Genomic DNA, 13,423 nt, shown 5'->3' with positions numbered 1-13,423 from the left:
AACTTTATTTTTTTATTTAATGTATTATTTATTTATTTATTTTTGAGATGAAGATTTGCTCGTCACCCAGGCTGGAGTGCAGTGGCGTGGTCTCTGCTCACTGCAACCTCCGCCTCCCAGGTTCAAGTGGTTCTCCTGCCTCAGCCTCCTGAGTGGCTGGGATTACAGGCACCTGCCACCACACTCAGCTAATTTTTGTATTTTTAGTATACGCAGGGTTCCCCCACGTTGGCCAGGCTGTTCACGAACTCCTGACTTCAAGTGATCTGCCCACCTCAGCCTCCCAAAATGCTGGGAAATTTTTATTATTTTTAAAAATTTTGAGACAGGATCTCACTCTGTAACTCAGGCTGGAGTGCAGGGATGTGATCATAGCTCACTGCACTCTTGAACTCTTGGGCTCAAGCAGTCCTTCTGCCTCAGGTCTCCCAAGTAGCTGGGACTACAGGCATGTGCCACTACACCTGGCTAATTTTTTTATTTTTTGTAGAGACAGGGTCTCACTGTGTTGCGCAGGCTAGTTTCAGACTCCAGAGTAGGCCAATTTTAATCATCTTCACAGCTTGTTTTCATTTTCTTGAAATAAAGAAACAGAATATATTTGGGCAAAGAGATGTAGCATACAGAGTTCAGAAGGTCAGATTTCAAGGTTCAGATTTCAACTATTTTCTAGATATGTGACCTTGGCCAAGTCACTTAATCTCCCAGAATATCATTTTCTTCACCTGGACGCAAGGAGTAACATTCGTGGGTGGCTGTTTTGAGTATTAATATCACTTCCCAAGTGCTTTATAAAAAGAAGCTGATACTGTAAGTAACTGTTGCACTGGAATTCTGCATCAGGAAGAATAAAAGGTACAGAGCAGTCCCCCAAGACCAGACATAAAACAGGTTAAAATCAGCAAAGAAACAAGGGTTTCTTTGGTTAACTTACTTGTCCCCAAACCCTCAGTCCACCTGAATGGTTTTTGCCATCTGTGTCGATACATCTTTTAAGAGAGTTGATTACTTTTTCAAAATAAATATATTTTGAAAAGAAATCCTTTCATGCTACCATAAATTGGAAAGCAGTATCCTTTGCTACAAATACCAGGTAAGCATAAAAGTGAACAGATGAAAGCAAAGCCAATGTTACTAAATTTTAGAGCCTGTTGACTGTGGAAGAATGTCATCCTGAAGCTCATCTTCCTTTGTTAAAAAAGAAGAAGGGGAGGCGTTGGGTGGTTTTAAAGTTATTCTGATGCAAATATGAGACTAACCTCTTTAGCGTGCTTGGAGGAATAGAGAGCAGAATGAGTGGGAAGTACTGATTTGCTATTACCTCTATGACCTTGTGCCACGTAAAATTGCATCCCATAATATGAGTGTTCAAGTACCCTATTTTGGGAGTCATGTAAGATGGCTGAAGAAATGCAGATTGCCCCATTGTTTTCATGAGATGGACACCATGCTCCTGGGCAGAGTGACATCCTTCTCTGAAACCTGGGGCTTAGCTCTGAAGTCTTTTCTTTGCGTCTACAAAGAAAACCCACATTTCCACCACAGAGCCTCTTGTTAGCAGGCTGAATGCTAGTATCAAACCATGTCATTACCATACATATTTTTGTTTTGTCTTCTTATGAGAAGGAGAGTTATTCCTGGTCACATTGATGGTCCGTTCTCCTGCCTCAGCCTCCCGAGTAGCTGGGATTACAGGCACCTGCCATCACACTCAGCTAATTTTTGTATTTTTAGTATAGACGGGGTTTCGCCATGTTGGCCAGGCTGGTCACGAACTCCTCTAGCAGGAACACTAGACAAAGTCTAGAGTTATGTTTTCAGTGGTGACACCAAGTAGTCTGTAGGTTCTGCAAATGTACATGCCACTTGGTGTCATTAGGGACCTCTCCCCTGTGATTTAACAAATGTTTTTATATCTTCAGCTTATCATCTCCTGTATATTAAAATCTAGTAAGGAAATTCTACCCCACCCCCATGCAAATTTCTTTTATAAACTTCAACTTGGACCCTTTATAACCTTTGTTGATTTAGACTAAAAAACAACAATGTTGTTTGCATTGTTTTCATATAAACTTGATCCGTCTCCTTTATCACATCGGTGATTTTTCATAGCCCACTTTGTGCGGTTGTGAGTTTAGGGATAGGGAATTGCTTTGGGGGATTGTTTGTTTTTTCGTTTTTTTGAGACAGAGTTTTGCTCTTGTTGCCCAGGCTAGAGTGCAATGGCGCAATCTCAGCTCACTGCAACCCCCACCTCCCAGGTTCAAGCGATTCTCCTGCCTCAGCCTCCTGAGTAGCTGGGATTATGGGCGCCACCACGCCCAGCTAATTTTTGTATTTTTAGTAATTTTAGTAGAGACGGGGTTTCGCCATGTTGGCCAGGCTGGTCTCGAACTCCTGACCTCAGGTAGATCCGTCTGCCTCAGCATCCCAAAGTGCTGGGTTTACAGGCGTGAGCCACTGTGCCCGGCCACTTTGGAGGATTGTTGACAGTACAGTCCCCTTGAAAACTCAGTTGATTTCCCCTTCAGGTGTCAGCTTTGGTAACCGTGGCGGGAGATCTAACTCAAGGCCTCAAGTTATAGATTCCCCATAAGTATGAGTTATAGGCTACAGGATGAAAAGGGAATTTTTAGCAAAGGTATACTCTTTGTTTCCGCTTTACTCTCAGACTGGCCATTTCTAGCCTGAGTCTACCTGTCTTGTAGGACCTTGCCAAAAGCCATAAGAAGCCAACCCAACACAACTTCCTGCCATTTTCCCTAACTCCTCACTCTTAGCCAGTATGAGGGCTGCATCCCAAGATATAGCAGTGAGAGCAAGACCAAATGCTGTGCTATTGAACAGCAGGGATCACCAGCTCCTCTTCTGGAACAGCTGGGTTCTGAATGCTCCCCCCCTACCCCCTGCATTTCTCCATAAAGCCAATGGCACAGGTTAGTTTTTCTTCCTTGCAGCATCCTACTTCTGATTTATTTCATATTGTTCTGTCCTTCATGAAGTATGCTCTGCAGCACTGCAACAGTGAATTCCACATAGAGACCCTCCGCCTTTCAAGACAGGAAGTAGATTTGTATATATTATCAGCACATCTTGAACAATAGTCCCATGACTGGATCTTTAATTTCTGCCACAATTCTGATGGATACTGTCAAATCCAATTAATTTATCTCGTGTTTAATTAGATCCCAATAAGATGTGTATGTTTGTCACTATTGAAGTAAATCTGGCTTGTCTGCTTCAAAAGCCAATGATACAGACCTCAATATTCTCAGAGAAACTGATGCTTACAGGACGCTTTATGCTGAATTAAAGGTTGTGAATTGAATTGAATGATACGCAAATTTCTTTTTTGTGTGTGATAGGTTTGGTTTAGCAGTGCTTAAAGAAGGAGCCTAATTTTTCTCCAAAGTCAGCCTGACTTTTTTCTGGTCATGTAGCTCAAGGTTAACCCTCCCGAGTCTGGGACACATACACATTCCATTTCTGCCGAACCAGCTGCCCCTGGGTCCTATGGACTGAATGGTATCTCTCCAAAATTTGTATATTGAAGCCCTAACCCCCAATGCGACTGTATCTGGAGATAGGTTCTTTAGGAGAACCTTATTAAGGTTAAATGAGGTCATAAGAATGGGCCCCTATTTCACTAGGATTGGTGGCCTTATAGGGAGAAAGAGTGATCTCTCTCTACACGCACTCAGAGGAAAGCTGTGTGAGGACAGAAACGGCAGCCATCTGCAAGTCACAGATAGAGGTCTCCAGCCTCTGTCTTGATCTTGGATGTCCAGCCTCCAGAATCGTGAGAAGATAAGCCTCTGTTGTTTAAGCCGCCCCGTCTGTGGTACTTTGTTATGGAAGCCCTACCTTCTTTGGAAGCAAGTGAACTAGTGTAAGTAAGACAGGAGGGTTTTGGAGTGGAAACTGTGCAGGCTATGGAGTTAAGAAGTGGAATCCTGGGGGCGGGGCAGTGTGAAGTCTTGTTAGAACTGGCAGCGGAGTCTCGATGGCCATCAAAACTCATTCCTCATCTCTCACCCCTCCCCATACAGGTGTCTTTTTCTCACATCTGATTTCTTCAAGGTCACTGGATGTCGCATGGGCTCATGTCTCCCCACTATGAGCCCTCTTCCTTTTGCCCCAATTCCGAAAGTGCCAAAGAGGGACTCCATTTGTCTGGACTTTGCTCATATGCCCACTTCCATGACTCGTCAGTTGGGTCAGTGTGAGGAAGGATGGCACAGGCTTGACTTGGATCAGAGGCCCTCACCTGGGCCACTCACTGCCTGGGTCATGCAGAACCTGGCAGTCCCCTTTTCGACCACACATTAGTGCAGAGTGGAAGCAGGAACTTAAAAAGTGGGGGATGCCCATGGCAGAGGAAGGGGCAAGACTAGACAGAAGGAACAGTGAATGCCCCAATGAAGACACTCTCCTGTCTGCCTTTTAAAATTCTTCTTCTGGACTTTCTGTTGTCCTGAACTGACCTGCATTTGCCTTCTTTACATATTCCTGGTACCTGAAATTTTAAACCCTTATTCCTCACCCTTCTCTCTCATCTCTCCCAAGGCTTCATTAAAGCTTGTGTCCCATCATCATCTCCCCCAGATCACATAGTCACAGTCCTCTTTCCCCAGAGAAGGATGGTGGCACATCAGCTACTTTAGTGAGAAGAAATGATCCTTCTGCTCTTCAACTTTCAAAGCTCAAAGTTTCCTTGGACAATGTCTAGTGTTCCTGTTTCTCCTCTGACAGAGCAGTCCAACTCTTGAGTTTATGTGTAGAACAGAGGTCTGAAAAGACTACCAAACCTTGAAATTCATAATTCATGTTACTTTTCCCAAAATGACTATCTGTACAAAATTTTCCCAACATGACTATCTGTACAAAATTCATGTCACCTTTTCCAACGTGAGTATCTGTACAAAACTCGTCTGTTCACATGACAAGAGTTTACCTTGGTATTTTGTTTGCTATTTATGTTCCACAAAGAGAACATATTTTGGACATCTTGTCACTGTTTTAAAATATCAAAATAGACCAGGCACGGTGGCTCACGCCTATAATCCCAGCACTTTGGGAGGCGAATGAGGGTGGATGGCCTGAGGTCAGGAGTTCAAGACTAACCTGACCAACATGGTGAAACCCCGTCTCTACTAAAAATACAAAAATTAGCTGGGCATGGTGGCATGTGCCTGTAATCCCAGCTACTCAGGAGGCTGAGGCAGAAGAATCGCTTGAACCCAGGAGGTGGAAGTTGCAGTGAGCTGAGATTGCACCACTGCACTCCAGCCTGGGTGACAGAGCGAGACTTGATATGAAAAAAAAATTATATATGTATATATAATATATATGTATATATAATATATATGTATATATAATATATATGTATATATAATATATATGTATATATAATATATATGTATATACAATATATATGTATATACAATATATATGTATATACATAATATATATACGTATATATAATATATATGTATATATAATATATGTGTATATATAATATATGTATATATAATATATGTATATATAATATATGTATATATAATATATGTATATAATATATGTATATATAATATATGTGTATATATATGTATATATAATATATGTATATATATTATATATGTTTATATATTATATATGTGTATATATTATATATATAACATATTGTAAATTGTAAATAAAATTTCTTATAAAAAGGGGAAATGTATATGTTTTTAAAGTATCAAGATACTGACTACAGGATAAAATCTGGAAGAAAAAATAGATGAGAATAAAAAGAAAAGAAGGAACTTGGGAAAATGTCTTCATTTTAATATACCTATATTTAGTATGATTCTGTTTTTTAAAAAATTTAATCCTGAGTTACAAAGCCATAAAAATCTACTTAGTGTTTGTAGTCACTTTATATATATTTTAAACACTTTCATATTGGTTAGTTATTTTTTCTTCAGGTAGCATGAGTCAGATGGTGGTTCTAACTTAATTCCATAATCTACCATTGTGTTGTAGTTATTGTCTGAGATCTAAATTACAGCCATGGCATCTCATATTTTATTCTCCAAAACTCCACAACACTTTAATACTTTATTTGAAATGATTCAACTGGGAGAGTGTTAATCAAATATATCACTTGTATAGGGTAAACCTTTATAAGAAAAAACTACCCGGGAATTCTTCCTAATCTTGATCTGTTATTTTTTTTCAACTTAGATGCTGAAACATCTTTCAGTAGAATATTTCCTTTCTAGTTTGCCCTGAATTCTTATCTTGGAATCAGGAATCTTTCAGAGAACATGTGTTCATCTCTGGAGCTTCAAGCCAGCTTGATGTCTCAAAACCTTTTTAAAGTAATTTTCCCGTGATTGCATTCTTTAAGTGACAGAGAATCCTCATTTTTGCTCCTTTTTGCTAACAGCAAAGAGACTTTTAGTTTCCATTTCTTGTATTATAGAGCCTTGCATTCTTCTGTTTTTCCTGCAGATAGCAAAAGAGAAAAGAATAGTGGAGTAGAGAAAATACTAAATGATTAGATTCTTGACTCTTGACATGAGAATGACATTCCACTTTCTGTCCTCGCATCAGAGGCTGCAGACTGATGGTCTGAGATCCAGATAGAGCCCCCAGAGCTCTCTTGTTTGGTCTGTATGCTGTTGGCCTGCATGGTTTTTAAAAGAAATTATTTGTTGCCACATTTCACTTGGGAGAGTTCACATAACAATTTCCTCCTTCTCTAGTCAGTTGAAACATCTGGCAACCCATGGCCCAGCTTCCTGCCCACCTCAGCCCCATCAGCTGGAGCTCATGAACAGCTACCCTCTCTTAAACAAGGCAGGATCCCTCCTACCAAGTTCCCAGCTCCCCCTGCTCCCGCCTGACTTCCCAAGACTAAAGCCAGCCTTGGCTGCTGTTTGTCCTCCTGATTACAGGATTGTTTTTCTTAGAGCTGAGAAATAGTTTTATATTTCCTGTCTCCATTACAAGTAGGAAATAGAGGATCGTGCGCACTAGTTTTTAAGATAATGGCCCATTTGATTTATTTTATTTTATTTTTTAACTTGCTGGCCTCTATAACCCATTGAGTTTACAGACTCAGGAGAGGACCCACTGCTGAGACCTAATTCAGCTACTACTATAGCATAATTGGAACCATCTTTCCAATTATGCCTACTTTTGGTAATTCCCTGCTGATAACACAGCAGCCAGAAATATTTGTATTTCCTCCTGAAGTTTTCTGAGTGACTTCGTTAGAAGGCCAAATTTTTAAGAAAACATTCATGAGGAATCTAAATGTTGCCATAAAGATTGTTTTGGGCTTACCAGTGGGGATTTTTGCTCTCAGATTTGTTTTTAATCTTACCAGCGTGTCTTCGCACTTAGCATACGTCACTGGCTTCAAGCCAAGAAGGTGAAGATTTCCATACTCAAATTCCCACAGGATAGGCAGGGGACTTAAACCAATGATAGAGACTGTGCTTAAAGGGCAGTGATAGTTATTTTGAAATATATAATATACAATATATTACTATAATCACCCTGATTAAACTTCAGATGTCTCACCACAGAAAATCATGAGTAAGTGAGGTGATGGATATGTTAACTAGCTTGATTTAATCATTCCATACTGTGTGTGTGTGTACATGCGTACATATATCCCAACACATCACATTGTACCCATAAATGTATATGATTATGATTTATCCATTAAAAATAACATTAATTTTTTAAAAAAGACAGCAGTAGTGATTGCCATTTGGCTTTAGTGTTTGGAAGACAAAAGAGAAAATGGTGACAAACCAGGGGATGCTTGTCCTATCTGAAGGGGCAGCTGATTCTCAGCTTCAGTCAGCAGTTGACGCGTGGAAATATGGGCCCACTGTCTCCTTGCCTAGTCCTTGGTGCCTTTTCATGACCTCCCTTTTCCAGTGAGGGTATGTAGTTCCCTGGGTGATATTTGTAACCAGATGTTTTCTCAGTGCTCCCATGGGATCCCCAGGGCTCTACCTGTCTCACATCTCTTTTTCTCCTATTTTCCATCAGGTGGCAGCAGACTTCCAAGTCTTCAGGTTTGTCCAGCAGCTTACAGCCTGCGGGTGCCAAGGCTGATGCCCTCAGGGAAGAAATGGAAGAGGCTGCCAACAGAGTGGAGATTTGCAGGGTACCTGCCCTCTTTGCTCCTCTCTACTGGGACAGGCTGGGGAGCCCTCAGGGATTCCCTTTTTGTTCACTGGAGTTCTCTTAAAACTCTGTCAGTGAGGCTCTAGTTGAACTGAATGTCCCCAAGCCCGCTGGCTAGCATCTCCAAGGAGTCCAGGATGAACCCAAGGAGTTGGGGCTTTGATGGTAACCTAGACAGGGAGGCAGCATTCATTTATCATTGGTGGTCCTGCATGCTAGGCAAAGAGGAATGACCTTTATTTCTGTGTGAAGCTTTTGTAAATCATCTGAGTCCCAAAGAATAAATTCTAGGTGACACAGGACAGTTGAGAATTTGACCATAGATGAGCCTTGACTCACTGTTGATACTTAGTTATTTCCTTTTTGGCTGCGTTTTGATATTTCCTGAGTTGCTTTATCCATCCTATGCCTCCTGGAAGACACTTATCTATGAAGTTGAAATGCTAGCCGTGAAAAGAGTCACAGAAAAGAAAACTTCCCACTTGTTAAGAGAGAGGACATCGTTCTGAAAACTGCGACACTGTACTCGTGTAACGATGTCCTTTGTTATACTCATTCAGATGTTTCCCATCTCCTTTTCTTGCAAATATTTCACAGGACTTAGTTAGCAATAGACCATTCACGATGCTCTGTGTATATGTACATCTCTTTACCTGCATATATGTCAGCTTGGGTTTCTAAGGAAACCAAAACTCTGTTTAGACTCAAGGAACAAAAACATCACATTTCTGTAACTATTCTGGGAACCTGTCCTCATCACATCCAGTTTTGAAGGAGAATAACCAGTTTGCCTGTGGACATCTCTGTTCTTCATGGCTCTGTCTAGTCTTAGCTTGTCCATAGGCTTTTTCTCTTACAGCCAACCTGTGCAAGTGGCTTTGACCTTGCATTGAGGTGACATTCAGAATCAGGGAGAATTTCTCTCTAGAATTAGAAACATTGAAAGATTTTTAAAGAATTCATTATCTCCCAGCCTACAGTACTATGGAATCAAGCAAAGTAAGACTAGTACTTCATATGCCAGATTTTTTGTGAGTGCAGCTGATTTGTCATTTGAACTCCTGCATACATGCCAAATATCTGGCGTGTGTGGTATTCCTGAAGCATAACTCTTCTCTCCTTCCAATTTCATTTTTACTGTGTATTCTTTTTTTATTCTTTTCTCTCTCTCTTTTTTATTTTTGAGGCAGAGTTTCGTTCTTGTTGCCCATGCTGGAGTGCAATGGCACGGTCTCGGCTCACCGCAACTTCCGTCTCCCAGGTTGAAGTGATTCTCCTGCCTCAGCCTCCCAAGTAGCTGGGATTATAGGTGCACACCACCACGCTTGGCTAATTTTTTTTGTATTTTTAGTAGAGACGGGGGTTTTACCATATTGGCCAGGCTGGTCATGAACTCCTGATCTCAGGTGATCTACCTGCCTCGGCCTCACAAAGTGCTGGGATTACAGGCGTGAGCCACCGTGCCTGGCCTACCGTCTATTTTTTAACTATCTACCATGGATCTATGTTCCTCTGTTAAGAATTCTTTTTTCTTTTAATTTCTTTTTCAATAGACAAGAGAGAGTGGTGGTAAGCAGGGATGCTGGATGTGAATATCCAAATAGATCAGGATAAAAGTTCAGTAGCTTTTTCCATTCCTGTCTAGCTTATATTCGCTATTGTGCCAAAAATGTATTCATTTCCTCTTCAAAGATTCGTAGTACATGTTCAGCATAATGAGTTAAAAAATACAAAAATATATAAAGAAAAACACTAATATTCTCTCCCTTCCTGTCCAGCAACCTTTCTGTTTCCAAACAGAGTAGAAACCTCCCCGCCAATATTTGTTAAGACTTCATTATGACAATGCACTTTGTTAGGTGCCAAGCAGCCATAACAGTTATAAGGATAAGGAAGCCAGTGCTAGATAGAACCTGTTATATCATACTCCAGACTTTTCTTCATAATCATACATAGTCATAGCATTTTTCTAGTTATTTATATGTTTGTTTGTTTTTGTTTTTGTTTTGTTTTGTTTTGAGACAGAGTCTTGTTCTGTTACCCAGGCTGGAGTACAGTGGTGTGATCTCGGCTCATTGCAACCTCTGCCTCCCGGGTTCAAGCAATTCTTATGCCTTAGCCTCCTGAGTAGCTGGGACTACAGGCGCATGCCACCACTCCTGGCTAATTTTTATATTTTTAATAGAGACAGGGTTTCGCCGTGTTGGCCAGGCTGGTCACAAACTCCTGACCTCAGGTGATCTGCCCGCCTCAGCCTCCCAAAGTGCTAGGATTACAGGTGTGAGCTACCACGCCCGGCCTATATGTTTGTTTCTAATAAAACAGTCATATTGTTTATATTAATCTACCATTTAATTTTCTCAGTTAACACCACATCCTGAACATCTCTCTAGGTTAGTAGCTGTAGTTCTAACTTAGTCTTTTTTATTTATTTATTTATTTTGAGACGGAGTCTCGCTCTGTCGCCCAGGCTGGAGTGCAGTGGCGGGATCTCTGCTCACTGCAAGCTCCTCCTCCCAGGTTCACACCATTCTCCTGCCTCAGCCTCCCAAGTAGCTGGGACTACAGGCGCCTGCCACCAGGCCCGGCTAATTTTTTTGTATTTTTTTAGTAGAGACGGGGTTTCACCATGTTAGCCAGGATGGTCTCAATCTCCTGACCTCATGATCCACCTGCCTCGGCCTCCCAAAGTGCTGGGATTACAGGCATGAGCCACCGCACCCAGCCGTTAGTCTTTTTTATAAATTGCATGATATTCCACAGTAGGGATACACACACACACACACACACACACACACACACACACACACACACACGATTTATTTAGCTATTTTCCTATTAATGGATGTTCAAACTGGTGTGTTTTAGTTTTAGTTTTTGGCATTCCCAAAAATGATACAATAAATATATACTTATATGTATATCCTTATACCCTGGTAATTTTTTTTCTATAGGATAGATTCCAAGAAGTGACATTTTTAGGTCAGAGTCTATGCATACATTTTTAAATTTTCATAGCTATTGACAGTTTACTTCTCTGAAAAGGAAATTGCATTTTACATTTCAACCAGCAATATATAAAATTGCACATTTTTCTTCATCTCGTAATGCATGTTGCTCCTATTTTCAATTTTTGCCAATTTGGTGAGGGAAGAAAAACTACCGCTTCACTATTGTGTTCTTAATTTCCCTGCATATAAATGTTGATGAGTATCATGTATTTATTGGACATTCTTCATGTATTTATACACATTCTTAATTTGGTGAATTGCCTATTTGCATTGGCAATTGGCCCAGTATTTCTATTGTTTTTCTAAAATATCAATTTATAAAAATTCTCTATGTATCAGCAGTTTTAAACTTTTTTCTGCCTGCTGTGCTGCAGATACCTTTTCCAGTCTGCCATTTGTCTTTTGACTTTATGTTGACATCTGCCATTAAAAATTTAATAATGTGTTTCCTTTGCATGGGAAAAGATCCTGGGTAGCCCTTTGGATATCTTCTACACAAAAGTTAAATGATTTTTCTTCTTTAATTTTATGTTAATGTTTTAAATTCATGTTATACACCTATTTTATATACTTTAATACATCTGAAATTTATTTTTGTATATGATGTGAGGTAGGGGTTTCTTTCTTTTTTTTTTTTCCCAGATAGATAGTCAGTTATGCCAGCATCATTTGTTAAATAAGCCACCTTCCCCTGAAGTGAAATTTCACTATCTAATTACTCTAATTTATTTCTGGACTCCATGTTTCATTAATCTGTTTGCCTGCACCTGAGACGATAGTATACAGTTTCTATTCTAATGATTTCATAGCAAATATAATCTTCAGTAAGGTAGCCCCCACTCCTTTTTTTGTAGTTATCTTGGCTAGTCTGTTACATCCATTTTATTATATGAACTTTGAAATGATCATATCTAGTTCATGAAACCCTACATTGTGCTCAAGGGAGTCTCATTTGTGTGCTGAACTGACCTCCTTGAGAGTGCTTAATGCTGGTTTTGTTAAAGTTCTCTTCTGATTATTCTTTTATTTTTACTTTGTTGGTTGCCAACTGTTTTAAATATCTACCTTGGTTTTCCTACCTCCCCTTGCTGGGTTTCCTCGAATGGGTTATTTCCCCTGATCTCTTCATGGTTTTATATTTCCTCAGCAGGCAAGTGTTTGGAATCTCCTATATTGTGGCAAACCAGCCAAGTGCAAGTTTGTAGGCTGAAAGTTAATGAAGTAGTAATCTGATTCCTCTTTTTTGAGGACCAAGCAGAGCTCCCCAGATCTTTGGGAACCAGAGAGATTTAGCCCACCAGGAAAACCAAGTCAAGATGCGTTCCATAAGACAAAACCCACTGAGCCCTCAGGCAGGCTTGCAGGTGCAGCACTGCCTTCCTGTGTTCTTTCAGGAGCCCATCCAAACCCTGCCTTCCTCCCTACTTCAAGATGAGACAAGCCCAACTCTTCACAAGTGGTACTTGCTTTCTCTTTTCTTCCCAAGGCTTTCTATAAAAGACCCCTGAATCGATACATCCAAGGAAGTATAAGTAGTTGGTAATTTTTCAATAAGAGGAGAGAAAGTGAAGAAGGACCTGTGAGCAATGATGTAACAATAGAGAAGACAGTGAATAGAAACCTAATCCACTTGGCGACAGCAGTATCAGTTCCATTTTGCTTCGTACAGGAGACTGGCTGCAGTCTTAGGATTTTCACTGTAAAGTGACACTTTCCATCATCACCTTTCCTGCTTTTATCTCCCCATATTTCATCACATAAATTCTTTTTTTTTTTTGAGACGGTGTCTGGCTCTGTCGTCCAGGCTGGAGTGTGGTGGCACGATCTCGGCTCACTGCAAGCTCCGCCTCCTGGGTTCATGCCATTCTCCTGCCTCAGCCTCCCGAGTAGCTGGGATTACAAGCGCCTGCCACCATGCCCGGCTAATTTTTGTATTTTTAGTAGAGACAGGGTTTCACCGTGTTAGCCAGGATGGTGTCGATCTCCTGACCTCGTGATCCACCCGCCTCAGCCTCCCAAAGTGCTGGGATTACAGGCGTGAGCCGCCGTGCCTGGCCATCACATAAATTCTTATCCTTGCTTCACCCACGTCTCTGTTTCCTCATTTAGCCTTGTCCTCTCTCTCTTTTAGTTTGTATCTCTTCTTTTCCATTTTATTCTTCTTCAATGTATAATCTTTCCTTTTTGAAAGTCAAACTTGAGTCTGGGAAAGACAACAA

General features: G+C 40.6%; 1 protein-coding gene across 9 annotated transcripts in view; it reads left to right on the top strand.

Moving 5' to 3' along the window:
• The window catches only part of ARHGAP44 (Rho GTPase activating protein 44), a 201,795-nt gene that overhangs the window by 131,433 nt on the left and 56,939 nt on the right, over positions 1-13,423 (top strand). For 8 of the 9 annotated variants that reach the window (XR_010153019.1, XR_675347.4, XR_010153018.1 and 5 more), the window contains exon 7: positions 8,056-8,173. The exons of the other annotated variant lie outside the window; for it this stretch is intronic. Coding sequence is in view for 5 of the 8 variants with exons in the window: in XM_003315629.5 (XP_003315677.2) it covers positions 8,056-8,173 (118 nt within the window). In the remaining 3 variants the exon portion in view is untranslated. The remainder of the gene's footprint in view (positions 1-8,055; positions 8,174-13,423) is intronic. 9 annotated transcript variants of the gene reach the window in all.

The sequence above is a fragment of the Pan troglodytes genome, chromosome 19 (assembly GCF_028858775.2).
Source record: "Pan troglodytes isolate AG18354 chromosome 19, NHGRI_mPanTro3-v2.0_pri, whole genome shotgun sequence".
Classification (NCBI taxonomy): Eukaryota; Metazoa; Chordata; class Mammalia; order Primates; family Hominidae; genus Pan; species Pan troglodytes.
This window is presented reverse-complemented; position numbering and strand designations above follow the sequence as displayed.